We start from the raw sequence: 27931 nt of genomic DNA on the forward strand, positions 1-27931 counted from the left end.
GCAAATCACTTAGAGTCTACAACAGGGGCCTGAGAGGCAGCAGTCGGGGCGGTCCTGGTGGCTCCCGCGAACTGAGCTACAGTACAAAACGAAACAAAACCGCCCCCAAACAAAAGTCAGGACAGCCTTCGCACTTGTCCGAATTCGCGCCTGGAGGCGGGGACGGGTGGACAAAACAGGGCCAAGGTGTGGAAAAGGCGGAGCGACGAAGTTGATGGGGCTGGACCAGGGGCAGGGCCTAGAAGAACTGGGTGCGGCGTCCAGGGGGCGGGGCCGTGGGCCCTCGGGGCGGGGCCAAGCGCCGCGGGCTCCGCCCCCGGGCTCCGCCGGCTCCCCCACCGCGCTGCGCGGTGGGCTTCGTTCAGGAGCCGAGGAGCCAGCGGCGGGTGGCTCCCGAGGAACGGGTGGAGTTCGGCGGCGGCCCGCGCGCTCCGTCCCTCCCGGCCCGGCGTTCTCCGGAGAGGCGGCCGTCGGCGGGCGGGCGGGCGATGGCGGCGCGGGGGTCGCGGCGGCGCGCGCTGCGCCTGCTCTTGATGGTGCAGCTGCTGGCCGGGCGCTGGCGGCCGGCGGGGGCTGCGCGGGGCGCGCGGGGAGGTGAGCCCGGGCGGGGCGGCGGGGCGGCGGGGTCGCGGGGTCGCGCAGCGGGGCTCCGTTCCCTTTCCCTTTCTTCTGGGAGTTCGGGGTGAGGTTCCCGCTTAGCGCCCAGCTCTGTTCACCCAAATGCACAGAAAAGGCCAGTTTTGGCGTGCGGTGGCTCTTGTCGTTGGGGCGGCTGGGGTAGGGTGTGCCTCGGTACAACTTTCTCCCTAGAGCGTGCCGCTGCCCTCGGGCTTCCCACTTCGTCGCTGGTTCACGGTGTGGAGACTCTGGGCTTAATGCTTGCCTTGGAGACTTTATAGTCCACCCTCTCCCACCTCACTTCTGCAGGATCTAAGGTCTTTCCTTTTGCCAGAAGATGCAAACGTTTGCTGAAGAAATGCTGCTAGGCAGTCCACACGCCTGGCTTCCGGACTCATCGCTTGCATCCTGGGTTCCTCGCTTGTCTGGAGTGTGGTGCCCCCCTCTCTCCGCCCTAGTCAGTGTTTCAGGATGTTGTGCATTGGGATAGGAGCTAGCAAAGCAAACAAACAAAGCCTAGTACTTTGAATTTCCAGTGCTTTGGTAGATTTTAGTCAGCCCTTTCAGTGCTTTTGAGGAAAATGCTACCATTTCTGGAGCGCCTGTGGTGTGTCCTATACTAGAGCAGGGGCGGCAGAGGGTCGCTGCACCTGAAGCTCAGTTTTAGTGAGAAGAGGAAGCCTGGAGGGCTTGACTTGTCTTTTTTTCGTTAGGATTTTTTTGTTTGTTTGGTTGGTTGGTTGGTTTTAGTTTTTTGAGAAAGGATTTCTCTGTGTAGCCTTGGCTGTCCTGAAACTCTCTCTGCAGACCAGTCTGGCTTTGAACTCCACCAGATCCACCTGGCTCTGCCTCCTGAGTGCTGGGAGTAAAGGCATGCGCCATCCCCGCCCGGCTTTGTTAAGATTTTTAAACCGTGAGTTAAAAAACCCTGATTTTCTTTAGGAAGTGGTAATTTTGTGGACTAGGATTCCTGACTACAAGATGGGTCTACAGAAGCAATGAAATCTTTGCCCGGAGTGTTATAGTTTAGAGAAGGAAAGGCATGTCCTGGTCTCAGGTGTCATCTCCAGCGTGTTTTAGGACAGAATTCTCTCCCCTACTTTCCTTATTTGAAAAAAACGAAGACAGCACCGCTCACTTCCCCAGCCATTTTCACGATCGATTGGTGCATACAAAATGCCAGGCGGTGTCTGACAGCCTGGAAAATGGTAGTTCCCATCTCTTCGATGGAGCTGGAAATTCGAACTGGTTTCTCAGTTTTAAGATAAATCATTGTTGCTGAGTCTTCAGCGGTACATAGCTAACTCTTCTGCAGGGTTTGGTGTTTTAACCTAAGATGATGACCTACCTCCCCACCTTCCTAACCCCCCCCCCCCTCCCACTCAGTGGTACTTCTTTACTAATAACCATCCTGTTGTATTACCTTTTTGTTTGTTTGTTTTTGTTTTTTTGTCCCACGGGAGCGTCTTCAGAGCTTCCTTTGTGTGTGGGCATGCACATGTGCTGGTGGAGGCCAGAGGTCAGCGTGGGTATTGTTCCTCCGAAGCCATCCACTTTGGTTGGTTTTTGTCTGTCTCTCACTTCGACCTGGTGCTTATGGGTTAGTAGAGACTAGCTGACAGTCCTGCTGAATTTCAGGAATCTGCCTGTCTCTGCCTCCCGAATGTTGGGATTACCAGGGCAGCTGTTGCAGATTAAAAGACCTCCTAGGCCTTTTACATTGTGGTGGGTCAAACTCTGGTGTTTGTGTCTGGGCAGCAAGGGCTTTACAGGCTACTATCACCCTGGATGTTTTCTCACTTATAAGAACGGCCGTTAAATAGTGCCCTGTACGGCTCTAAACTTCTTATGTTCTGTGCATTCTGAGGAAGCATTGTGAAGAAGACAGTGATACAGCGTGATATAGCTGCACGCTGGCAAGCAAATGTTAATATGCCTTTTGTGTTCTACTACCTTCGAATTCGCAGGGGCTGAGGTCCTGTGTGGGGCTGAGAGACCTATTAACTGGCTGTATTTATTTGGGCATATTCAACTTGGCTGACTTCCCCCCCCCCCCTTTAAGATGATAGAGTAGAGGTTGATGTTTTTCAGAAATTGATTTGTTTTGCTTTCATATTCATCTTAGATTCTCATCATAACTCTTACGGTTTCCTACCAACCAATTCCCAGACAAAAAGAATTCTTGTCAGCCAGAGCCATACTTATTTGGCTGACTGAAGGTCACAGAGCTGTGGAAAGTAGCCTGGAAGGCAATTTTGTCTGCAATGAAATATAATTTACCAGTACATTAAGATGGTATAGGTCTTTTGAACTGACCTTCGATGAGGACATTTATGGAAATTAGTCAGTCATTAGTTAGGTATAGTTCTTAGCTGTATGACATTTTAAATGGTTGAAACTTTATTTATGCCGGGCAGTGGTAGCACACACCTTTAATCCCAGCACTTGAGAGGCAGAGCCAGGTGGATCTCTGTGAGTTTGAGGCCAGCCTGGTCTACAGAGTGAGATCCAGGACAGTCTCCAAAACTACACAGAGAAACCCTGTCTCGAAAAACAAAACAAACGAACAAAAAAGAAACTTTATTTACTCTATGTTCTCGAGTCAAAGGAAGATAAAATAATTCATAGAAAGTTCAAGCTCTGGAGGTTTTTTTCTTGTCACTTTTGGTTTTCATTTACACTTTCAGAAACTGACAAGTACACTCAAGGTGTCCATCAACTTCACTTTTGTCTTTTTTTTTTAAAAAAAATTGACGTTTATTGAGCTTGCTTTCAATGCTCTGGCTTTGTATGTTTTAACACCCATGAAACAACCTAGAGTGTGAAGTATTATTTCCACTGACTCATCCTGCAGGATTTATTTAGGACAAATCAATGTTTTAGGTACTGGTGATAGGACAGTAGACAAAGTCTCGGCCTTTTTAGAGCGTGATTTAACAGATGATGAGGTTGACACACAACTAGTTTATATGATTTGATCTAGGCCACAGCTAATGAATGAGAGAACTGGATTTGAACTTGGGTAGTCTGCCTGGGACTTTGCTTTTAATCTGTGTTCTCAGCTAACCTCATATTTTAACCAGGCAACGTAGGTGAAGCAGTCCAACTAGGTATTTGATTTGGAGATTAATTTTTAATATATATATTTTAGTGAAAATAGTTTTTTCATATAATAAATTCTGATGAGGTTTCCCCTCCCCCAACTCCTTCCAGATTCTCTCCACCTCCCCACCCACCCAAAAATCCAACCCCATGTCCTTCTGAGGAAAAAAAAAAAAAATCTCTCTTGGAAAACAGGCAAACAAAACAGAATAATAAAAAACTCAAAACACATACACACACAAAACCCATAAAGCCACTAAATCAGAAACCATAATACATAAGTGAAAGAGCAGTTTAAAAAAAAAAAACCAAAGCAATATGAGACCAAAATGCCCTTAAATTTGTTTTGTTTTGGCCATTAACTGCTGCCCTTAATGTGGTTAATATACCCAATGAGACTCTGCTGGAGAAAACTAAAGTTTTTCTTTAAAAGAAGTGGCTAATTTGAAGTAGCTTTTTGGTTATGAGCCTGTCTACTTCCCCTCTCGGCCCTGGGACCCTGTCTGGCTTGAACCTGTGCAGGCCCTGTGCACGCTGCCACAGTCCCGGGGAGTTCACAGGTGTGTCAGGCCTGCTGTGTCTGGAAGGCACTGTTTTCTTGATGTCATCTTCCCCTCTGGCTCTCACTGTCTTTCTGCCTCTTCTTTTGTGTAGTTCCCTGAGCCCTTAGGGAAGGGTATCTTAGTTATGGTTTCTGTTGCTGTGAAGAGACACCATAACCACAGCAATTCTTATAAAGGAAAACATCACATTGGGGTGGTTCACTTACAGTTCAGAGGTTTAGTTTATTATCATCATGGCAGGAAGCAAGGCAGCATGCAGGCAGACATGGTGCTGGTAAAGGAGCTGAGAGCTCTTACACTTTGACCTGCAGGCAACAGGAAGTGGTCTGAGACACTGGGCATATCTTGAGCATAGGAAACCCCAAAGCCCGCCCCCACAGTTGACACTCTTTCTCCAACAAGGCCACACTTCTGAATTGTGCCACTCCTAGTGAGCTTATTGGGGGCCAATTACATTCAAACCACCACAGGAGGAGTTTGATAAAGGCATCCTATTTTGGACTGAGTGTTTCAAAATCTGTCTCTGTACGCTGTCTAGTTTGTGGGTCCCTGTGTTAGTTTGCATCTACTGCAAAAGGAAACTTCTCTGGTGATAGCTGAATGAGACAGTGATCTGTGGGAATAGCAGAATGTCATGAGGAGTCATTGTATTGCTGTGTTCCTTTAGCAGAGTTATAGTATTTGGTTTTCCTGTTTGGTCTCAGGTTCCTGGCCACCAGAGCAGGATCAGGCATGGATTCTGTTTTGGGGGGTAGGCCTGGAATCCAATCAGAGGACGATTAGTCACTCCTGCAACGTTTGGGCCCCTGTTGTACCAGCATATCATGTTGTGATCACTGTTGTAGATTGCAGGGTTTGTGGTTATCTTCCTTCTCTGGTAACATGTCGAGTACCTTCCGGAACATCGGTCAGTAGGGGTGGAGACTCTAGTTAGGCACAGGCTTGACGCCTCTTTGTTCAGTGAGCTATGAAAAGGATATCTTCAGCAGTAAGGCCTTACTATCAGTTTGTGGAAAACAATCAGTAGCCTTGGCAATAGCCTAAGATAGTTGGGGATTTCCATGATGTCCCTTTGGCTAACAACTCAACTAGATGTAACTTCTGTTATTTAGTGGCTCTGTTGAGATTTCTCTCGTATTTGTATGGAATTACAACGATTAAGGTGATTCTAGGTGATGACATCTGGTATTGTCTTTCTTGGTTGAATGTTCCATTCCTTGGTTTCTACTGCTCTCTCTGAATGTTAGGGAAATGTGGTGGCTATAGGTTCCCTGATCAAGAGTGCTTCTGTGGGTGGGTGGGGGGCAGAGATGAATAGAGCTGGGAGAGGAGAACAGGCGGAGAGGGGCTATGGGAAAGAGCCAAGGGGATCCTGTCCACACCAAGAGGCAGGGTCCCCGGAGAATTGGAGGTGCGGTGGGATAAGAGCTTACTGCAGGTTAACTACTACAAGCCAAAGCCCACGTCTGGAGAGACGGGTGAAAAGGCTAGGGAGATCCTGGGTCTGTATTGAGAGGTGGAGCTCCAGTGAATGGAGCTGACAAAGGGATGGGAATGAACTGCGGGGAGGGCCGAGAGGGTCCAGAGAGGAGCAGAGCTGGGTCTGCACCGGGGTTCAGCAGAGACCCCAGGGAATGCAGGGAGGATGGGGGGACGACACTTGTGTCATGTTTGTGCTTACATCTGACTTTTCACACACTTTATTTTGAAGTTAAAAATTCTCTTGGCCAGGTTTGGTGGAATTCACCTCTATCCCAGAACTTGGGAGGCAGAGGCAAGAAGAGTTCAAGGTCATAGAGAATGGAAGAAAAGTTTGGCTACCTGCTCATCTGATAGAAGACTGAAACTGAGAATATATAAAGAACTTAAAAAAAAAAAAAAAAGGAAACACAAGAAACTCAGCTCTGTTGGTAAATGGGCTAGTACAAATGGCCAGTGCACACATAAAAATGGTCCACATCCCTAACCATCCGGAAATACAAATTAAAACTACATTGATACCCTTTCTACTCAGAAAGGTGGTCATTAAGAAAACAGTGAATGCTGGGATGCTGAGATATGGCTCAGCAGTCAAGAAAGCTTGCTGATCTTGCAGAGGATGAGAGTTTGGTTTCCAGCACTCACAACCATCTGTAACTCTGGTGCCAAAGGATATGATGGTTTCTTCTGGCTTCTACAGGTACCTGTACACACACACACACACACACACACACACACACACACACACACACACACACTTCAAAAATGCTGTCAAGAATGGTGAGGGAACCTTTATGGGAATGTAAATTAGTCCAGTGACTGTAGAAATCAGTGTGGACATTCCTCAAGAAAACTAAAAGAACTACCGTATAACCCAGATGCTCCACTCCTTGGCAGTTATCTGCAGGGCTCTACCTCAGCATATAGCAGAGGTAGTTGCACATCTGTGTTTATTCCAGCACTAGTCACAGTAGCTAAATTATAGAATCAGCCTGTGTTCAGTCAACAGATAAATGGATAAAGAAAATGTCACACACACACACACATACACACACAAGTTTGTTTATTCATTTGTTTGTTTGGTTTTTTTGAGACGGGGTTTCTCTGTGTAGCCCTAGCTGTCCTAGAACTCACTCTGTAGACTAGGCTGGCCTTGAACTCACAGAGATCCACCTGCCTCTGCCTCCTGAGTGCTGGGATTAAAGGTGTGTGCCACCACTGCCCGGCTCTGAAGTTTTTTTCCAGCCTTAAAAACTAAGTTGTGTCATCTGCAAGAAAATGAATGGAACCAGAGAACATTTGAAAGTTTACTGACAAAGACAAATACCATGCTTTCTCTCATTTGTAATTCTAAATTTTACATAGATAAAATCTACATAAAGTGTGTGTGAGAGAATGACAGACAGACATGGAAAGAGAAATGAGGTTGTCTGGGGGAAGGAAAGGGGCTAGCCAGAGGGGATAGGGAGGAAACAGATTTGGAGAGGAGTATGGTCAGTGCACATGATGAAAATGTTTGCGTGAACCTCATCACTATGCACAATGACTATACACCTCTAAAAATCTTGTTAAAGTTCATGGTCAACTCGGGCTAAATAGACCTTGTCTTATAAAAAGAAAATAATGGTTTTCTTGAAAATGCTGACTATGCCCTTTGATCTAGAGTGTGAACACCTGGAAGGAAGGGTCACAATTCACTGAATAGTGCAGTTGTACCTGAGTTTCTATTTATTGAGACAGGTTTCCCATAGTCCTGGCCTCTCTCTATTTGATGTATAGTCCAGGATGACCTTGAACTCTCCTGTCTTCGTCCACTTCCAAATGCTGGGATTGTAGTTGTGTTTCACTATGTTTGTGCCTGAGTTTATTAAAGTACCTGCTGATGGGACTCTGATACGGTTGTCAGTCACTTGTCAGGGTAGACGGTTCCTTTTGATCCATAGTTACAATTGCATCAAGCAAGTGTTAAGAATTAGCCTGAGCTTTTAGTAATTTCAGCATAGCATTTTTGTTCTGGTAGCATTGTTTTTCTTTTGTAACAGTCGGAATTAAATTCTTTTAGATGATATTTTTAGTTTAAAATTAAATAACAAGTTGGCACAGACATGTTGAAGTTAGAATAGTTTAGGAAGAAGTTAGAATCTGCTTCTTTAGCAATTTTCTCTGGAACAGTGGAAACAGTATGATGAAAAGTCATTTTAAAAATCTAGTTTTAATGGGGTGTGTCCGTCAGTCTGTCTGTCTGTATGCATGTGTGTATGTGTACATGAGTGTGGGTGCCTAAAGAAGCCAGGGATGTCAGGTCCTCTGCAGATGGAGTTATAGGCAGTTGTGAGCCTTCCAGCATGGGTGCTGGGAATCAATCTTCGGTTCTCTAGAAGAGCAGCAAGGACCCAGTCCCTGGGTCTGGAATTTTTTTTTTTTTAATTTGGTTTTTCAAGACAAGGTTTCTCTGTGTTGCCCTGGCTGTCCTGGAACTCGCTCTGTAGATCAAGGTGGCCTCAAACCCAGAGATCCACCTGCCTTGGGAGTGCTGGGATTGAAGGCGTGTACCACCATGCCCAGCTATGATTTTAATATAAATATTTTCATTATAATTTAAGATAATGTGGTATATTTTCTCCTGGGAGTCTAATGTGTTTACGGCATCCCTGTAGGAAAGGGTCCTGGCCTTCTAGTGTGTTTACAGCATCCCTGTAGGAAAGTGTCCTGGCCTTCTAGTGTGTTTACAGCATCCCTGTAGGAAAGGGTCCTGGGCGTCTAGTGTGTTTATGGCATCCCTGTAGGAAAGGGTCCTGGCCTTCTAGTGTGTTTACAGCATCCCCAACCTCTGTTTGTGAGCCAACATCAACACCCCACTGAAAAACGTGTCCAGAGATTTTCAGGTGTTTCCCATGGGACAGAATTGTTCCTCTTCCCCACTCCATGTAGGGCCCACTTGTGGTTTTGTTGCAGGGCCTCCCATACTTTGCTGTGTGAAGGGATCCCCGCGGGTTTTGTTCAGGACACTTGGGGATTCAGAAGGTCAGAGACAGGGCCTGAGGCTCGAATGTCTCAGGGACTTCCAAGGAAAGTCTGGAATTCATGGTGTCCTGGCTATACTTGAGTTTTGTTTGTTTGCTTGTTTTTGAGACAGGGTCTCATGTAGCCCAGGCTGACCTCATTTTTCTGTTAACCACTGCTGCTGAAAGTAGCACACTTTAAGCAGGAAAGCTGTCCAGGTAACTCCCCATTCATGCCAGTTACTGTTGTTCTCAGGGTCCAGTGAAAGCAATTATGCAAGCAGTGTTTTGTGGCTTTTGTTTTGTTTTGTTTTTCCTAAATGACATAAGAGTAATATAAACCTGGGCCTGAGCCGGGTGGTGGTAGTGCATGCCTTTAATCCTAGCAGAGGCAGGCAGATTTATGTAAGTTCAAGGCCAGCGTGGTCTACAGAGTGAGTTCCAGGAGAGCCAGGGCTACGCAGAGAAACCTTGTCTCAAAAACCAAACCAAAACAAACAAAAAACCAGGACAAACCTGGGGCTGGAGAGATGGCTTAGTGGTCAAGAATACTTGGACTCTTCCAGAAGACCAGAATATGGTTCCCAGCACCCACATCAGGCAGTTCAACCACTTGTAACTCCAATTTCAGAGAATCCAGTGTTTACTTCTGGCCTCTATAGGCACCCTTACAATGTGGCACACACATACACATACATAGATTTTTTTTTAAAAAATCTGAAAATAATAGCAACCAAGAAAATAAGCGTTAGCCCATATCCACACAAATCAGCTGCTGTCCCCTTTCCTTTTCTTTGTCCCCCCTCCCCCTTAGCTTTTTGAGACAGCGTTTCTCTGTAGTTTTGATGTCTGTCCTGGATATCGCTCTGCAAACTAGGCTGGCCTCGAACTCACAGAGATCTGCCTGGCTCTGCCTCCTGAGTGCTGGGATTACAGGTGTGTACCACCAACGCCCAGCTTCTTTGTTTCTTAAAATAAGGTCTCACTGTGACTTTGTAGCCTAGGCTGACCTTGAACTCACTGAGTAGACAAGGCTAGCCTCAAGCTCATGGTCTTGAGGCTGGAGAGATGGCTCATTGGTTAAGAACAGTTGATTATTCTTGCAAAGTTAAGAATTATGTTAAATTTTTAGCACCCACATGGTGGCTTGCAACCTCCAAACTCCAGTTTCAGGGGATCCAGTTCTCTCTTCCGACCTGTGAGGGGACCAGGCACTCACATGGTGCACATACATACGTGCAGGCAAAATACTCATACACATAAAATTTTAAATTCTACCATCTTGAAAAACCAAAAAATCAAAACAACAACAACAAAAAAACCCTCTAAATTCTAAAACAACAACAATTAAAAAAAAAAAAAAAAAACTCTAAAAGATCTCCTTGCCTCAGCCCCGTGAGTGCTGGAGTTACAGGCATGTGCCACTGTGCTCGGGTCTTATCTTCAACTTTTTGTGTTCCCTTAAGTCAGTAATTGTTCATAACTGGACAATTCTGAAAAAATGTTTTTGCAGCAAGGTCTACTGTAACCCAGACCAGTCTCAGCTATGTAGGCAAGAATGACCTTCAACTCCTGATCCTCCTGCCTCTGCCTCCTGAGTGCTGAGATTACAGGGGTGTGCCCACCTTGGCTCTAGGGAAGAAATGTGCAAGGGTCTTATCAAGGTCATATGGGCGTCACAGCTTCTTACGCCATCACATGCTTTATTTCCTAATGCTGTAAATGTAGTAGTTTAACTAATGTGTATTTATCACCCAGCAAAAGATCTCTGATGCCAAATTGAAACAGTGACCTCTGCATTTATTTGATTTAATAATGCGTAAACTCTGTTTGAACTCCTTGAGAACTATCGACTGGGCCTAAATTTAACACCTAAGGTCGTTGTGAGAGTCAGGGAAACCTGGAAGGTTGTGCTTAGTAAAGCATCGCAGTGGCAGTGTAACTGGGTGGGTGCCGTAATTCTGTGTCAGAAATCGATCGGAAATAGAAAGGCACTCTGCATTTCATCCGTAATGCTAAAATAATGATTAGTAAGCACACTTCCTGCATTTGTCACGTTGAAAACGCTGAGTTTGCCCATGTTTATTTCCCTGAGTTAACTAAATGATTATGTTCTCGGCTTCATCCTGACATCTCCTAAAATAGCCCTCCTTGGACTGCAGTCCAAGGAGGGCTTTTAAAGAAGGTATTAAAGTCACTTTTTTTGTTAACTTAAGAAAAGAGACAAGGAGACTTAGAGGGAGGATTAACTACTCCAAGAATGCCCTCATTATGGGCCGGGGATAGAGTATGTCATTCTTATGAAGCTTTTTAGATACATGACTTATTTCACTCTTAGGGTAGCCTGTGGAGAAGTTTGGGAAGGCTATTAGCAATACCCAGCACGATTTAAAGTGTGCGTGCCTTTAACTCAGCCGTCCCACTCCTGAGAGTCAATGTCTGCATAAGAAGAGAAAGACCGATGTACAGGGATGCTAGTTACAGCATTTTCCATAGTTCCCTAATTAGTAAGAATCCAAAATAAGCACTGCATAGATGTCCATCTGTGAACGCTTAAAGTATGGCGTGACCACTTTGTGCGCATGAAGAAAGAATAGAGATAGATGGACAACCACTGCCATATTTGAATGGAAACAAATAAAGCCACAGAACTTTAAAAGGGTATTTATTGTGTGTTCTTCCTCCGTGCATGTGTGTTTGTAATCAAAATCTGTACACTTGAAACTTACCAGTGGTTAGCCCTAGAGTCAGGACAAGAGAGAAGAGGACAGGAAGACTCCCTCCTTACTAAATGAGCTTCTGGTTTGAACTCTAACAATGATCATACCTTATTTTTGTAATGAAAGCATCATTCAGAGAAAAAAAATACCAACATATCTGGGACTTAGTCCTGCCTCTGCTTCTTACTCGGTACTGTTAGAGCAGTGTTTCTCAGAGAGGGCCATTTTGACACCCCACCACCACCACCACCACACACTGGGCAGTGTCTAAAGGCACTTTGGGTTGTTGCATAAAGATGGTGTATCTGGTGGGTGGAAGTCGAAATATACAGGTCCATGATAGCCCCCACACAACAAAGAATCACTCGTCTTAAAATGTCAGTAGTGCCAAATCAAGAAATCGCGTGTTTAGATTAGAAGGTTGCAGCCATGCGTAAGCTTGCAGGTTGTGTATTGGACAAATGCCAGGGAGCATCACTTTCATTGTGGGATGCCCTTGCATGGCCACAGATTTTTATCTGTAACATGTCCAAGTTTGCATCCCAGTAGGATCGTGTCCTTGTGTTCTGTTCTATCCCTAGGGCAGAGGCTGACATGGTCACAGCCACCCAGAATCTGTGGGATGATACACTGAGGCGGGTACCATCTTGGGTTCTGGGATTTTCAAGTTGTGGCAGATGCTGAAGACTTGAGAACCTTTGGAGGAAACTAAACCTTACGCAGATATTGTCTTAATTTTGTCTGTAGGTTGGAAAAAATTGGTAATACCCATATTTAGTTGCAGAGCGTCTTGGTGACTTTTTCTAGAATCCTTGCTTTCTAATGAGAAAAATCATTATTGTTTATGAAAAAAATGCCAGTGGAGAACACTATCAAGCATTCCTAGGAGTGGCTTTTAAAACCCCAACTACCCAGATTGGGGATTTAGCTCAGTGGCAGAGCTAGCAAGCACAAGGCCCTGGGTTCGATCCCCAGCTAAAAACAAAAACCTAACTACCACCAGGCAGTAGTGGTGCACGTCTTTAATCACAGTGCTGGGGAGGCAGAGCCAGGCAGATCTCTGCGAGTTTGAGGCCAGCCTGGTCTACAGAGTGAGTTCCAGGACAGGCTCCAAAGCTACACAGAGAAACCCTGTCTTGAAATAAACAAACAAAAATCCTAACTACCTTTTTTTTTTTTTTTTTTTTTTGACTATATAGAATCAAAAGTAGAAAAGATGTAAATTTTAAGAAATTTCTTAAACATGGGCCCGGAGAGATGGCTCAGTGGTAAGAGCTCAGGCTGCTGTTCCTGAGGACAGGGATTTGATTTCCAGCACCCATAGGGTGGCTCACAGCTGTCTATAATTTCCATTTCCAGGGGAGCTAATGCCCTTGTATGGCCTCTGCAGGCACTGCATACACGTGTTTCATGGCTGTGCACTTGGGCAGTCATACAGAAAAATAAACAAATAAATGTTTAAACTCCTTAAGCAATACCTGATAGAATAAGACAACATATTTAATTTCATTTGATTTGCACAACAGTGAAACAGCTAAGCATAGGTTATCCTTTTTAAAATTAATGTTATTTATTTAGAGGCAGGGTCTTTGAACTCATGATCCTTCTGCCTCAACCTCCTTCATTTTGGAGTTAAAGGTGAGTATCATCACATCCAGCTTAATGGTTCATAATGAAAACATTAAAACATACAAAAATTGGTCCAGTGTAGTCTGTCCTCAGTATCCCAGGCCTGTAGTATCAGCCATATGAGAAACTTAGGTAGGAGAGGTTACAGCTTGGGGGTCTGCCTTGGCTACAGAGTGAGTTAAGGCTCAGCCAGAGTGACCCACTGAGAGCCTGTTTTAGGAAGCAAGAGGAGGGCTGAGGGTGTGGCTCAGTGGCAGGCCTTAGGCTCGTCTCTGAGGGTGCCAGCTTGAGGGGGAGGGAAGGTCTAGTACTATGGATTCAGAGCTCTTGCCATACATGATTAACTATTAAATTTGCCAGTGAGATAGTCCTATTTTATATAGATTAGAAATTGTACATGCAGAGGTCAAAGTCTTGGAGGAATTCCAAGCATTCAATGAAGGCTTTCAGCTCTGCAGTTCTGTGTTCTGTCTTCTTTACCATAGTACAATTAAGGAGCAAGATTATTTCTTTGAAAATAAATGTAGTTTTACTAAATTGCATGTTTTCAGATGGCTTTTGTTTTCAGACGGCCCAAGTTGACCTTGAACATGCTGTGTAGCCTGTGCTGGACTGGAAGTCTTGATATTCCCACCTTAGCTACCCAGTGCTGTGATTATACAGGGACCACCATCCCTGGTTTTATGAAAAAATGTAAGTGCCATTATTCCAATTCTTCAAACTTGAGACAGTTGATATTCAGAGTTAAAACTGGTTGTGTAAAACAAAAATGTAAGTCTTGCAAGGTGTTAATGATATATGTATTTCTACGTGTTAGCTGTTCAGCTTAGTTTTTCTTTAGTTGTTCTTTTAAAGACTTCAGGAGAATTGTCCCATGAAATGTTTCAGTTCTTCTCCTGGTCTGCTTAACTACTTGGTTCCCTGTTCTTTTCTGGGATATGTGATTTATGAGCGATTAGTACACTGATAATATACTTATTAGCTTTAATGAGTAGAGGCTTTGGTAGCACATACCTATAACCCCAGCACTCAGGAAGTAGTCAACAAGAGTGAGAATTGGATGCTAGCCTAGGTTACGGAGTAAGACATGGATCAGAATTTAAAATAAAACAAAAACCCCAAAACAACCACCCCCAATCAAGAGACTTGGAGAAAGCTTTGTCATTGTATGTTGAGAGTGCCTTGTGCCCCAGACACATCCTTCCTCTGCATTTTTGCAAGGTTCTGTTGCCCTGGGCTGCCTGGTGGCCATCTCTGTTGGGTATTGGTAGGCTTCAATAGGCTCTGTGGGGTGGGGGTGGGGGGTTGCTTTCCCTGCCATGGTTTTGTGTGATTGCCTGTGGTGGCCTGTAGCTTTCCCCTACTGTAGATCGTTTGTGGAGTAAGAGTGAGCTGGTGTAGGCACTTACACACACACTTACAGCCTTCTCAATAGCCTTTTAAGGTGGGTACTACTGTTCTATGCCCGTTTTCATGGGTGTAGAGACCAGTATGCAGACAGGTTCAGTAACTTGCCTTGAAGTCACATTGTAAATATTAGGAGCCAGAACTGGATCTAGCCTGGACATTTTAGAATTCCAATTTTGGTTTTTGATATGAGGTCTTGATGGCCTGAAACTCTTGGGCTCAGGTGATCCTCCTGCCTCAGCGTCTTGAGCAGTAGTTCTAACCTGTGGGTCTTGACTCTTTGGGGGATCAAAAGACCCTTTCACAGGGGTTGCGTATCAGATGTTTACATTCATAACAGTAGCAGCGAGAATTATTTTATGGTTGGGGGTCAGCACAACATGAGGAACTGTATTAAAGGGTCACAGCATTAGGAAGGTTGAGAACCCCTGCGCTTGAGTGTGAGACTACAGGTGCATGTCACTGTGTCGTCTTCAGGTCTCGGACCCTTATCGACTGTGTTGTGTTGCTCTTTACATTCTAATCTGAGTAGGACAAGGTCTCTAGTGTTAGGATGAGTCTGGTGAACTTCACAGAAAAAGGAAGTGACTCTCATGTGGTTGTTCCATAACCACAGATAACATTCTGCACCATTAGAGAAAAATGAGGATTAGCATATGGCAGTAAGCGAGTACCGACTCACTTATTCATCTCTACATTTATCCACTGAATAGACTGAACGGCTACTATTTGTCTCTTCGTTGCTAAGTGCTAGAGAGAGCAATGAGATAGACAGTGAAGAAGACAGACTTTAGCCACACTCACACAACGTCCGCAGAGCTACAGTACAGATGAGGAACGTGGCTCTATGCAGAGGACCCCAGTGTGAACTGGAGCAGGAAAGCGCTTTTGAGGAAGATGTGTTGGCTGAGATCTGAAGAATGAGTGACTTAGCCAGGGTCCGGGGAGGGGAGGCCAGGGGCCTCATAGATGGGAATGAGTGTGGCAGAAGCCGGTCCTCCAGGACGGTGGGAACCAAGGAGAGCAAGCAGTGCCAGCAGGGCAGCAGAAGCTGCTTCTGGCAGTGTGGGGCAGCAGTAGTCAGGTGGCATCCTCTAGTGTGACGTCCTTCAAGCTTCAGGTGTCAGAACTCCTGGCCCTTGGCAGTGGCTGTGTTACAGCTCTCCGCCTGAAGGCTGAGAGACCTTTAGCTCTGAAGACTTGACGGCTCCCTGGACCTCTTCTGTTGACCAGAGCCCGCAGCTTCTCTTCTCTGACCCCTTACAGCCCATAGTCTTCATTCCGGCTTTCTGTTCTCTTGTTATGTCTATTCCTGCCTGTCTTTTTTCTTCCCTGGCCATTCTTGATCTGTTTGCTGCCCCAGCTCAGCTGCCCCAGCCCTGCCTCTGCTGGGACCATTCAGGGTGCCTGCTTCCAGGGATGCTGTTTGGGATGCTTGTGGAGGCTACTCAGGAAGGCAGTTTTCAGGAGTCTGCCTTCTCCTTCCACCACCGTGCAGGACCCAAGGGTGGAGCTCAGGTCATTGTGCTTGGCAGCATGTGCCTTTCCCAGTCACAGAAATGCCTCGTGGAACAGTGGGAGTTCTCCGCTTCTGTTCACTGAGGCTTATGGAAACAAAAAGTCTGGTATACATTGTTTCAAATAGCCCCGAGGTTGTCGGGCCAGGAGCCAGAGTAATCAGCGGCAGTCACCCTAAGGCTTTTATCTGTAGAGTGTTCAGGGCAATGGTTAGCTGTCAGTCCTAGCAGTTTTGTTTAAGATACCCAGAGAATCAAGGCAGAGTCCAAGAGGTGCTAATTAGGCCCTCAGATATCCCTGTGCCCCAAAGTGTGCTTATTTAATTAGACAATGATAAGCTGAAGGGACGCTTACAATATACGTTTAAAGACCTTATCATTAACTAACAGTGGTAACTGATTTGAACAGCACTTAATGCCACTCAGTGCCCCAAGGCATGGGGAGGTCCCGTCAATCTGTAACAATTAGAGACCAGTTTGGCTATTTTTAGATTTATTTATTGTATTTTATGTTTATGAGTGTTTTGTTTGCATGTATGTATATGTACCACATGTGTGCCTGGTGTCCTGGGAAGTTAGAAGAGGCATAGGATCCTCTGAAATTGGATGACAGTGAGCCACCGTGTGGGTGCTGAGAACCGAACCCAGGTCTCTGCAAGAGCAACAAGTACTCTTAACAGCTGAGCCAGCTCTCCAGCCCCTGGAGACTACTCTAAGCAGTAGACTTTTTCTAGTTCTGGGGAGAGCTTGAGATAGCTTGTGACAGCAGAGAAGGTAGGACACACGTGCATTGGAGGATTTGTCCGGTCAGCAGCTTGCTGGTGGATTATGTACAGTGGTGTCAGTGTAGCTCAGAGTTTTGAGACTACAGAACCAGACAGGTGATGGACCCACTCACTGTGCTGGAAAGACCAACGGGGAAGATTATGATTACGTGCTTGGGAATGATCTGGTGGGATTCTCTCTATAAATAGATAGACGTTCCAGCACTGTTGAGCCTCCTTTTAAGACTTAGGGACTAAAGCAGTTTTATATAAATACATAGCAATATGAATCTAAATAATTCATTCAATATTTTATATATAAAGTTATGTCAATTAAAGCACGTGTCTTTATAGTTCTAGTTAGTAAAGGAATCTTACTTCAGTATCTCTATTTTCTTTTTGTGAAGCAAAGTTAGACTTTATTAAGTATGTTTGTTTTCTAGAATTTTCCTATCAGCCCCTGCACACAGCCCTGACCGTTGAGAAGCCTTTTTTGTTTTGGCAGTACTCGTGGTTGAACACAAAAACTACATTCCAATTCCTGCAGTCTGCCTCAGAAAAACACCCCATAGCCCTTGGTATTTAAGTGTTAAGTTGCTCTACATTAAGTACTGAATGTTTATTTAAAAATTCAGCATATTTCTAAAGTGGGTAATCCAGTTTAAATTAAGAATTATATCTGAACCAGAGTGTCTCTAATTTGACCATAGTGTTTGTATTAATATTTCATTTTAAAAGCCAAATTAGGGGGCTGGAGAGATGATTCATCCATTAAGGGCACATACTGTTCTTGCAGAAGACCTGAGTTCAAATTCTAGCACCCAGATCAAGCAACTCACAACTGCTAATAACTCCAGCTCCAGGAAAAATTGAACACTCTTGACCTCTTTGAACACCTACATTCATGGGGTGCACATGCCCCTGCCCCCCCCAATTTAAAATAAAAAGAAATCTTAAAAATTAGCTGGATGGATGTTCTGGTGGATGCTTATAATTCTGGTACTTGGGAGGTGGAGGCAGGAGGGATAGGAGTTGAAGGCTATATCTGGTTACATAGGAAATTCAAGGGTAGCCTGGGCTATATGATATCATGTTACAAACAAACAAACCTAAAACGGTAATATCTTAAGTTTTAATTGGGTCAATTTCTCAAAGTATAGGTGTTGGGAGGAGAGCAGCCAGCATACCAACATACTAATTTCTTAAAACTTGTTATGCAGGATTGCCTGAACTATCCTCTGCTGCAAAGCATGAAGACCGTTTGTTTAAGGATTTATTTGAAGATTATGAAAGGTGGGTTCGTCCTGTGGAACACCTGAGTGACAAAATAAAAATCAAGTTTGGCCTTGCAATATCTCAGTTAGTGGATGTGGTAAGTGTGCATGCCGTTACATGTTCCATTTCACACCTATTTTTGGTAAGGTCAGTTTCCTCCCAGGCTCGTGTCAGGCCCATCTCTGCCTCCTGAGGTCTGGGATTAAAGGTGTGTGCTACCACCGATGGCTTAGGGGGAATTTCTTGATTCTCAGTGTTTACCCTAAGAAGGTCACCCTTTTTTTAATTACATTTTTTTTTCATTTATTTTACATGCCAACCTGTTTCCCCTCCCTCCCCTCTTTCCGTTCCCACCCTACCTCCCTTCTACCCTCCTCCCCATCCACTCCTCCTCCATCTTCATTCAGAAAGGGGCAGGCCTCCCATGGGAGTCAAAGCATGGCACAGCAAGCTGAAGCAGGGAAAGTCACACTTTTACAACTAATTTCTTCTTGTTCTGATCATGCCAATAATTATTTTTAGGACTGTGATAAAATATTTTCACATATGAAAAATAACATGAGCATCTACTTATTTTATGATTACAGAAGTAATGCATGATTTTGTAGAGAATTTTTAAAGTGTAAAAAAAAGTACAGATAAAATAAGAAGTGATTCTAATTCTGCTGTCTGTAGATGACTGGTGTTAACAATTGATTGCTGAGGTAGGGGGAGATGCGCACCTGTAATCCCAGCATGTGGGAATACAAGCAGGAGAATCCGGAGTTCTAGGTTATCTCCTGCAACAGAGAGAGTTTGAGGCCAGCCTGGGCTACTGAGACCCTGTATAAAAATAAAAAGCCCAATTTGTTGTGTTTTTTGCCATTTTTTTCTTTGTGCCTCTTTTACAAACTTGGAATGTGTGGGGTTTTGTTTTGTTTTTTAGATTTATTTTATTTTGTGTGTATGAATGCTTTGCCTGCATGTATGTCTGTGCACTACAGGCCTAGCTGATGCCTACAGAGGTGGTAAGCCTCTATGTGGGTGCTGGGAATCGAACCTGGGCCCTTTGCAAGAACAGCAAACAGAGCCAGCTCTCCAGTCCCTGGAATGTGTTTTTGATACGATTTTGCTGACTGCTTTTCTCCCTAGCTACATTAAAATCCTTGTATAATTTATTCATATTTCTATTGGCAGAAAATGTCTAGTTTTCTTCTACTGATGATATGTTTGTACCCAAATGTCTGAATTTTCCCCTCCTTTAAGAAAGGCACTATGAGTACCTAGCATACACCTTCACACCCTTTTAGGGCAAAATGAATACTGTTGTTCTCCTGTTCTAGAGCCTCTTAAATTTGAGGAAATGCAAACTAAACATAGAATCACCAATGGTATGCTTTGAGGTAATTTACCTGAACTACAGAATGTTTGGAGGAATAATATGGGATGAATCTTGTTTTCTAGAGATTCAGCTCAACTAGCAGACTGTCCATTCCATACAGAGAGGAGCAGTTGTATTGAAATGTACAATTTTTTTAAGCTTAAGGACCATATTATTAGAGAGAGAGAGAGAGAGAGAGAGAGAGAGAGAGCGCACAGGGCAGCAGGCTGGAAGTCTCAGCAGGTGCAGGAAGGAGGGAGCGGAGAACCACTCCTTTTGAGTTAGGGTCAGCGGTGGAAGACTAAGCAGCTATAGAAAGTGGGTGGGGTCTTCAGGAAAACTGAGGAAGTCAGAGTGTCAGGGAGAACACACTTGGGGTTTCAGCTGGTGTTCAAAGAGGACATAGACGGGGAAGAGAGCTGCCCTCTTTTGAGTTAGAACTCAGGCTTAGCCGTGACAGCCACTGGGAACCGCCATGACACAAAACTCTTAAAGAATTTGTAACTGCTGTGTAACAAAAGGACCAACCTGCCTTTTGTTTTCTTCTTTACTAGGATGAGAAAAACCAGCTAATGACGACAAACGTCTGGTTGAAACAGGTGTGTATACCATCCGGCAGGTGCCCAGCCGGCAGCACTCTACCAGAGGCCCCACAGCAAAAGGAACATGTGGGTGCTGTGGGCTGTCAGGTTGCACAAAGATGAGAATAGGTGCAGTTACTGCACTCATTGTACAAGTATGGATGTATTTGTCTGTGCTTGTTATGTAGCCAGGCTGACCTTAACTTCCTCCGTCTTCATCTTCATCCTCCCGAGCTCTGGAATCACAGATGTCTGCCTCTGTGCCCGGCTTCAGTGGGTGTTTTCTGTGGGTCTGATATGTGCCAAGCAGCATGGAAACTGCAGTGAATAGAACAGACAGAACTCCCAGGCACTGCATTCGAGAAGGGAGAGAATGAATGGTCATGTTTCACAGCACCTTAGAGACTGACTATCTGAGAGAGACCGTATTCGGAGAGAGGATGGGGAGAGCATTGGGGACTGTAAACAAAAAGAACAACCAAACAAACAAAACACTGAACAAACCCCAGAAAAGCGTGGCTGGAAGGGCAAAGTTATACAAAGTCTCAGGGGAGATGCGGCAAGCCTTATGGGCACCTGGGGACAAGCAAGTAAAAGGTCCAGAGGCTGGATTGTGTCTAGTAAGGAAACTGATGTGGCTAGAGGTGTGTGAGCCATGGGGAGGGGTTGGAGATGGGGGCCATGAGAAGCCAGTAGAATAGTAGCTTATAGGACCCTGCAAGGATTTGGACTTTTTTTTTTTTTAAGATTTATTTATTATGTGTATAGTGTTCTGTCTGCATGTATCCCTGCAGGCCAGAAGAGGGCGCCAGATCTCATTACAGATGGTTGTGAGCCACCATGTGGTTGCTGGGACTTGAACTCAGGACCTTTGGAAGAGTAAGCAGTGCTCTTAACCTCTGAGCCATCTTTCCAGCCCTTGGACTTTATTTATTTATTTATTTATTGCCAGAGCTGAGGACCGAACCCAGGGCCTTGTGCTTGCTAGGCATGCACACTACCACTGAGCTAAATCCCCAGCCCTGGACTTTATTTTTTTATTGTTTAGCTCTCTTTTAAAAGATTTATTTGTTGTGGGTTTTTGTTTGTTTGTTTTGGTTTTGGTTTTTCAAAACAGGGTTTCTCTGTGTAGCTTTGTGCCTTTTCCCTGGAACTCACTTGGTAGCTCAGGCTGGCCTCCAACTCACAGAGATCAGCCTGGCTCTGCCTCCCAAGTGCTGGGATTAAAGGTGTGTGCCACCACCGCCCAGCAAAAGATTTATTTATTTTTATGTATGAGTGTTTAGTCTCCATGCATGTGAAAGTACACATATACATGAAATGCCCACGGAGGCCAGAAGAGGGCAGTGCATCACCAGGAATTGGCATTACAGAGTGTTGTACGCTGCCGTGTGGACGCTGGGAACTGGACCCTGGTCTACAAAAGTTTCAGGTGCTCTTAATCACTGAGCTGTCTGTCTAGCCCTAGGATTTTGGCTTTTTATTTGAGTGCAACAGGAATGGACAGGAATGCAACTAGTTATTATTATAATTATTAACGTGCTAACTGTACACATTATTGGGATTCACTGTGATATTTTCATCCATATATACACCATGCATTGAGCATGTCCCTCATTCCTTACGTTATCACCTTCCTCTTCCAGTGCCCCTCTTATTTCCTAGTAATCCTTCTGTAATGAGTTATTTTAATGTACAGAGTGCCTTTTCCATGAAGGGCTTTTTAATTCTGGACCATCATATGTATGTCTCCAGCTGCTATTGAGTGTTTTCCATTGTTTACTCTTTCTTTGTGCCTGGTTATAACCTGCCAAGTAGAGAACCATGAATGCATGGGTAGGGGTCCTCCCACTCGCCTGTGCCCCATCAGGACCACAGCTGGATCCACCGCACAGAGGGGCAGGATATTAGTTGAGAAGATTTTCTGAATTAGGGGCAGAAATGATTCGTGTCTAAATGTTCTGGGTATGATAAAAAGCATAGTTTTAACTTATTTTATTATTTATTGATTGAAATGGAGGTAAATTTCTCATTTTAAAGGAATGGATAGATGTAAAATTAAGATGGAATCCTGATGACTATGGTGGAATAAAAATTATACGTGTTCCTTCAGACTCTCTGTGGATCCCAGACATCGTTTTGTTTGATAAGTAAGTTACATTCTAAGTATTACTTTATGTTTCCAAAAGAAAACTTGTATTGCTGCTAGGCACTAGTAATTTTTTCCTCTCATCTGCAAATTGTTTAGCTGTGAAACCAAATGACTTGAATTTGTGCTTATTTATTTCATGAGTGCTGTGGATGCTTTGTCCTTTTTTTTTTTTTTGGTGTGTGTGTGTGTGTGTGTGTGTGTGTGTGTGTGTGTGTGTGTTTTAATAATAAAAGTAGTATCTGATTCTGAAACAAGAAAAAAGGACTTGGCAAACAAAAGGAGTAAGGAAGAGTGGAGAGAGATCGTGCTTGTGATGAACTTACATTTACAGTAAACTTTTATGTGCTTGGCAGTGTGCTCACAGCAGTCTTATGTGCTGGGTGTGCCGCCCATCTTACACGGACCTAACGTAGTTACTCTGCTATGATGGCAGAGTAAGGTTTCACCCCAAGACACGTGACATCCCCATTTATTCCCTTACTCAAGTCAGACTTCCACGTTTGAGGGGATTTGTTTTTCAGCTGAGGTTTCAGCTTATGTTCAATGCCGTCTTCTGATATTTTCTAAATACACTGTCGTCGTGACAGCACAAAATTGCCATCTTCCCCTGGTGAGGAGTTTGAGGTTGATTTTCAACTCGTGTATGGGCAGTCTGTCTAGGTGTGTTTGAGGGTAACTGTCAGCAGCAGCTGCATTTTCCCCGCCTCGGGCCATCTCGGAGTAAATGTGAGAGTTTGCATTTATGCTAAAGCTCCGTCCCATATTTGCACAAAGGCTTTCAGAGCACATGCTATGCAAAAAACGATCTTTTAAAACCTTTTACTTCCGTGTTCCTGTGCGGAAGGATGAAGACAACTTGGAAGGGAACAGGAGGCAGCTCCCTGCACATCACCTTCCTCTCAAGTAACTGAAAGTGCGCTGTCCTGTTTGCTCAAAGGCTTTGGCGTGGGGACAGAGCAAATGCTATGCAAAAATGATCTTTTGAAACCTTTACTTCCGTGTTCCTCAATATGGGAGGATGGAAAGCTTGAAAGGTAGCATGAGGCAGCTCCCTGAGCATGGACTGCTCTCCATAACGGAAAACGTTTTTATACTAAACATAGATTATGCAGGACCATGCAAAAACCCACATGAACCTGAAGATGTAGAGCAGGAGTCTGGAGGACTCGGGTGCTGGGGCTTCTACCTGCAGCTGACCCTCTCCAGCACAGGAGGGGCAGGTGTGCCTTGCCTGGTGCAAATACTCTTTTCCTCTTAGGGTAGAAAGCATCTATTGTTTCGATGGAAGAGGAAGTCTGGGGACATAGATTCAGGCTCCGCCTCTCTGCATGCACAGTATATAAACAGTTTGATTCTATGTGTATGTCAAGTGAGGTCTTTTCAACTATAAAATCTCAGCATTTTGAGAAACATGGATTTGCGCATCTCTCAATACAAAGGGGAGAGTAGGTTCAGTTCCAGCAGAATCATACATGCCAGGAAGATGTGCAGAAAGCAGGCCCCGTGGGTGGAGCAGGCATTTGGGCAGACAGTAATCTCAAACCTGTTTCATGCGGTTACTCGCAGGTTCCTTGTGTATTAGGCTTATAAAACGTGTGCTCGGGTTTGATTAGTGTGCATTTCTTTTAGTGCAGACGGACGTTTTGAAGGCGCCAGTACGAAAACAATTGTCAGATATAATGGCACTGTCACCTGGACACAGCCGGCAAACTACAAAAGTTCCTGTACCATCGATGTCACCTTTTTCCCATTTGATCTCCAGAACTGTTCCATGAAATTCGGCTCTTGGACATACGATGGATCCCAGGTTGATATAATCCTGGAGGACCGAGATGTGGACAGGACAGACTTCTTTGACAACGGGGAATGGGAAATCATGAGTGCAATGGGAAGCAAAGGAAACAGAACAGACAGCTGCTGCTGGTACCCATACGTCACGTACTCCTTCGTGATTAAGCGGCTGCCGCTCTTTTATACCCTATTCCTTATCATCCCCTGCATCGGGCTCTCGTTTCTGACTGTGGTTGTCTTCTATCTCCCTTCCAATGAAGGGGAGAAGATCAGCCTGTGCACTTCAGTCCTTGTCTCTCTGACTGTCTTCCTTCTGGTTATTGAGGAGATCATACCCTCGTCTTCCAAAGTCATACCTCTGATTGGAGAGTACTTGGTGTTTACCATGATTTTCGTGACACTGTCCATTATGGTGACTGTCTTTGCCATCAACATCCACCATCGCTCATCCTCAACACACAATGCTATGGCACCTTGGGTTCGTAAGATATTTCTTCACAAGCTTCCCAAACTGCTTTGCATGAGAAGTCACGTAGACAGGTACTTCACTCAGAGAGAAGAAACTGAGAATGTTAGCCGACCTAAATCTAGGAACACGTTGGAAGCTGCCCTCGACTGTATCCGCTACATCACCAGGCATGTCATGAAGGAGAATGATGTCCGCGAGGTCCGTGGCGAGTATTGAATTGTTTTCCTGCAAACCCCTGCAAAATGGGGCGTCTACACAAGCCTCACCTTTCCACTTCCCCAGAGCATCTACATAAACCTCACCTTTCCACTTCCCCAGAGCGTCTGCACAAACCTCACTGTTCCATTTCCCCAGAGCATCTTGAATGACTCTGAAGAAAATTTAGCAGAATGCATTTGAAGGGATAGTAATATTGTCATAGATTTGGGCTCCAGAATGATTTGCTGATTTAGATTTATCTCCAGAAACTTAGTTTCTGCATTTTGGCATTATAATTTATCAAAATTAATTACTTTTTGAAGGATGAGCCTGATGTAGGCTTTGTAAGTACAGCCAAGGTACTTTTTTAGAAAAACATCTTTTTGTGGCTCATTTTCAAAAGAATATTGGTAAAATTGAAAGGAGCAAGATGCCTACCTATAATTCTGCCATTCAGGGGCTGAGGCAGGAGGATTGCAAAAGTCTCTCTTGAGTCACTTAGCAAGTCCAAGGTCAGCCTGGACTACATAGGGAGACTATGTCTCATAGAGGCAACTGAAATAAAAAACCATAAAAATAAGGAAAAGGAGTTAGGTGTTCTCATGTGCTATGTTTATACTCCAAGGTTTTTATGTGAAGCAGTCATAGTACCTAATGAGCTTAGGACAAAATCTCTTTAAAGCATTACAGAAAAATAAGTTTTGTTGGCTTATAAAGGTTAATTGATACTTAAAATGCAAAAATTGGACATGTGTTTTATCAATTTGTAGTGTTGAACTGTTCTTTTCTTCGAAATTCACAATTTCAACTGTCAATATTTCCCTTTGTTGTTGGTTATTTTTTACTCTTTTGGGGGCCTGCCACCCAGCCTCCAAATAAATCACACATGAAGCTTATTCTTAGTTATAAATTCCTGGCCTTAGCTTGGCTTATTTCTCACCAGCTTTTCTTAACTTAATTTTCCCGTCTATCTTTTGCTGTTGGGCTTTTACCTTTCTCTTTTTCTGCATACCTTTCATTACCTCTTACTGCGTGGCTTGCTGTGTAGCTGGGTGGCTGGCCGCTGGGTCCTCCTCCTTTTCTCTCGCTCCTTCTCCCTTTCCTCCCAGATTTCTCCTTCCTTTATCCTCTCTGCCTGCCAGCCTCACCTGTTTCTCTCTCCTGCCTCACAGCTCTTTACTAGACCATCAGGTGTTTTAGACAAAGTAACACAGCTTCACAGAGTTCAACAAATGCAACATGAAAGAATGCAACGCATCTTTGCATCATTAAACAAATGTTCCACAGCATAAACAAATATAACATCTTAATATTTGACAACATTCCTTTATTTCTATTATATATTTTTTAAGTTATGACTATTAACATTTTATAACTAAATTTGCATTTAATGGTCCGATTAAGATTATGTAAATTCTAATTTATGTTTTATTCATCATTTTTTTCAGATTTTATTTTATGTGTATGAGTGTTTTGCATGTATGTGCATCACATGCATGCCTGGTGCTTGAGGAAGTCTGAAGAAGGCTTCAGAGCCGCTAGATCTGGAGTTACAGATGGTTGTGAGCCATTGTGTGAGTGCTGGGAACTGACCCCTGGTCTATAAGAGCAGTAAGTGCTCCTAACTGCCGAGTCATCTCATCAGCCCCCAAATTTCTAATTTCTTCTCTCTCTCTGTCTCTCTCTCTGTCTCTCCCTGTCTCTCTCTCTCTCTCTCCTTCGAGACAGGGTTTCTCTGTAGCTTTGGAGGCTGTGCTGGACTAGCCCTGTAGACCAGGCTGGCCTTGAACTCACAGAGATCTGCCTGCCTCTGCCTCCCGAGTGCTGGGATTAAAGGTATGTGCCATCACTGCACAGCCCCCATAATTTCTAAAGCTTTTTAAATGGAGAATTTTCTATTAGGTGTGAGTAGTAGATGAAGTTAATCTGATAAAATAACAGTCTCATACTGGGGTCTGAACTCAGAGCTCACTCTCTCTCTCTCTCTCTCTCTCTGTGTGTGTGTGTGTGTGTGTGTGTGTGTGTGTGTGTAACTCTTCCCTGAGCTTCCCTTACCCTAACAGCCTTTGTCCCCTCCCTCCCTTCCTCCCCAGCCCACCTTCCTCTCCCTTCCCCTCTTACTTACTTTCTTTCCTTCCTTTTTTTTTTTTTTTTTTTTTTTTTTTGGACAAAGAGTCTCACTGTATAGCCCTGGCTAGCCTGGGACTTGCTATATAGACCAGGCTGGCTTCAGACTCACAGAACTTCACCTTTTGGGATTAAAGGCATGTACTTCCATGCTGAGTGGGTGCCTAAAAAAACAAAACAAAACAACCCCCCCCCTTTTTTTTTTAGAACAGGGTTTAACTGTGTAGCTCAGGCCAGCCTTGAACCCTCAATCCTTTTACGTCAGCCTCCTGAATGCTGGAATTACAGCCAGCACCATTATGTCCAGGTTACAACTTTGAGTCAGCGTTTTGCTATTGTTGTTCAGGATGTCCTTGAATTGGGCACCTCCTGCTTCTGTCTTCAAGTGGCTGGTACTGCATGCCACTGTGCCTAGTTTACTTCTAACAGATGAATGCTTGCAGAATATGGTGCAAGTATAATAAGTATAATTATCATAAGGGTGTAAGCTATCAGTGGGGTAGTAAAGGTGAGAATATTTGTTAGCTAATGATTCAGACTGGAATGGCAAGTAATAAATTATACTGGTCCATCTCAGAGACCTTGGGCACAGGACACTTACACGTTGAAGACAGCAAATGATTATCTCTAACTTTTTTTTTTTTTTTGTCTTAAAATTAGTATACACCTTTGATATTTGTATTTAATGTTTTTTCAACAGGTTGTTGAAGATTGGAAATTCATAGCCCAAGTTCTTGATCGGATGTTTCTGTGGACTTTTCTTCTGGTTTCAATCATCGGGACTCTAGGGCTTTTTGTTCCTGTTATTTATAAATGGGCCAATATAATAGTCCCGGTTCACATTGGAAATACAATTAAGTGAAGCCAAGAAATTACTATGAATTTAGTTAGCAACCATGCATCTCTTAGGAAATGTATACAGTTATGAAAATGTGAAATTATTTACAATCTGATATAGGCTGTAACAGATTAGTAACTTCTAACTTGGCTTGATATTGTCCATTAGAACTGAACTCATAACTTCAAGTAGCAACAAAACATTGTCCAGCTGTGCTGGTGAAAGCTACTAAATGTGGAATCCGTGACGAAGTGCATCTTTGGAGTACTGGAAAATGCAGTTATATTTGAAGACCGTTTACAACTTTTTCCAAATTTAGTAAAAGCATATATTTGTGTG

The 27931-nt window shown here is 44.1% G+C and overlaps 1 protein-coding gene across 1 annotated transcript; it reads left to right on the forward strand.

The window, feature by feature from the left end:
* Positions 1–566: 566 nt before the first annotated feature.
* On the forward strand, positions 567–27931 carry Chrna5 (cholinergic receptor nicotinic alpha 5 subunit). The gene is made up of 6 exons (XM_036191874.1): positions 567–594; positions 18022–18173; positions 19991–20035; positions 22058–22167; positions 23799–24627; positions 27455–27931. Exons 3-6 carry the CDS (start codon positions 20009–20011, stop codon positions 27614–27616), a joined length of 1128 nt encoding a protein of 375 aa, XP_036047767.1. The 5' UTR covers positions 567–594; positions 18022–18173; positions 19991–20008; the 3' UTR covers positions 27617–27931.

This window comes from Onychomys torridus, chromosome 7 (genome assembly GCF_903995425.1).
Source record: "Onychomys torridus chromosome 7, mOncTor1.1, whole genome shotgun sequence".
Taxonomy (NCBI): Eukaryota; Metazoa; Chordata; class Mammalia; order Rodentia; family Cricetidae; genus Onychomys; species Onychomys torridus.

Coding starts and splice junctions, on each gene's coding strand:
- Chrna5 (XM_036191874.1), top strand. CDS start 20,009: ATGACGACAAACGTCTGGTTGAAACAG. Junction 22,168..23,798: donor GACATCGTTTTGTTTGATAA/GTAAGTTACATT, acceptor CATTTCTTTTAG/TGCAGACGGACGTTTTGAAG. Junction 24,628..27,454: donor AGGAGAATGATGTCCGCGAG/GTCCGTGGCGAG, acceptor TTTTTTCAACAG/GTTGTTGAAGATTGGAAATT.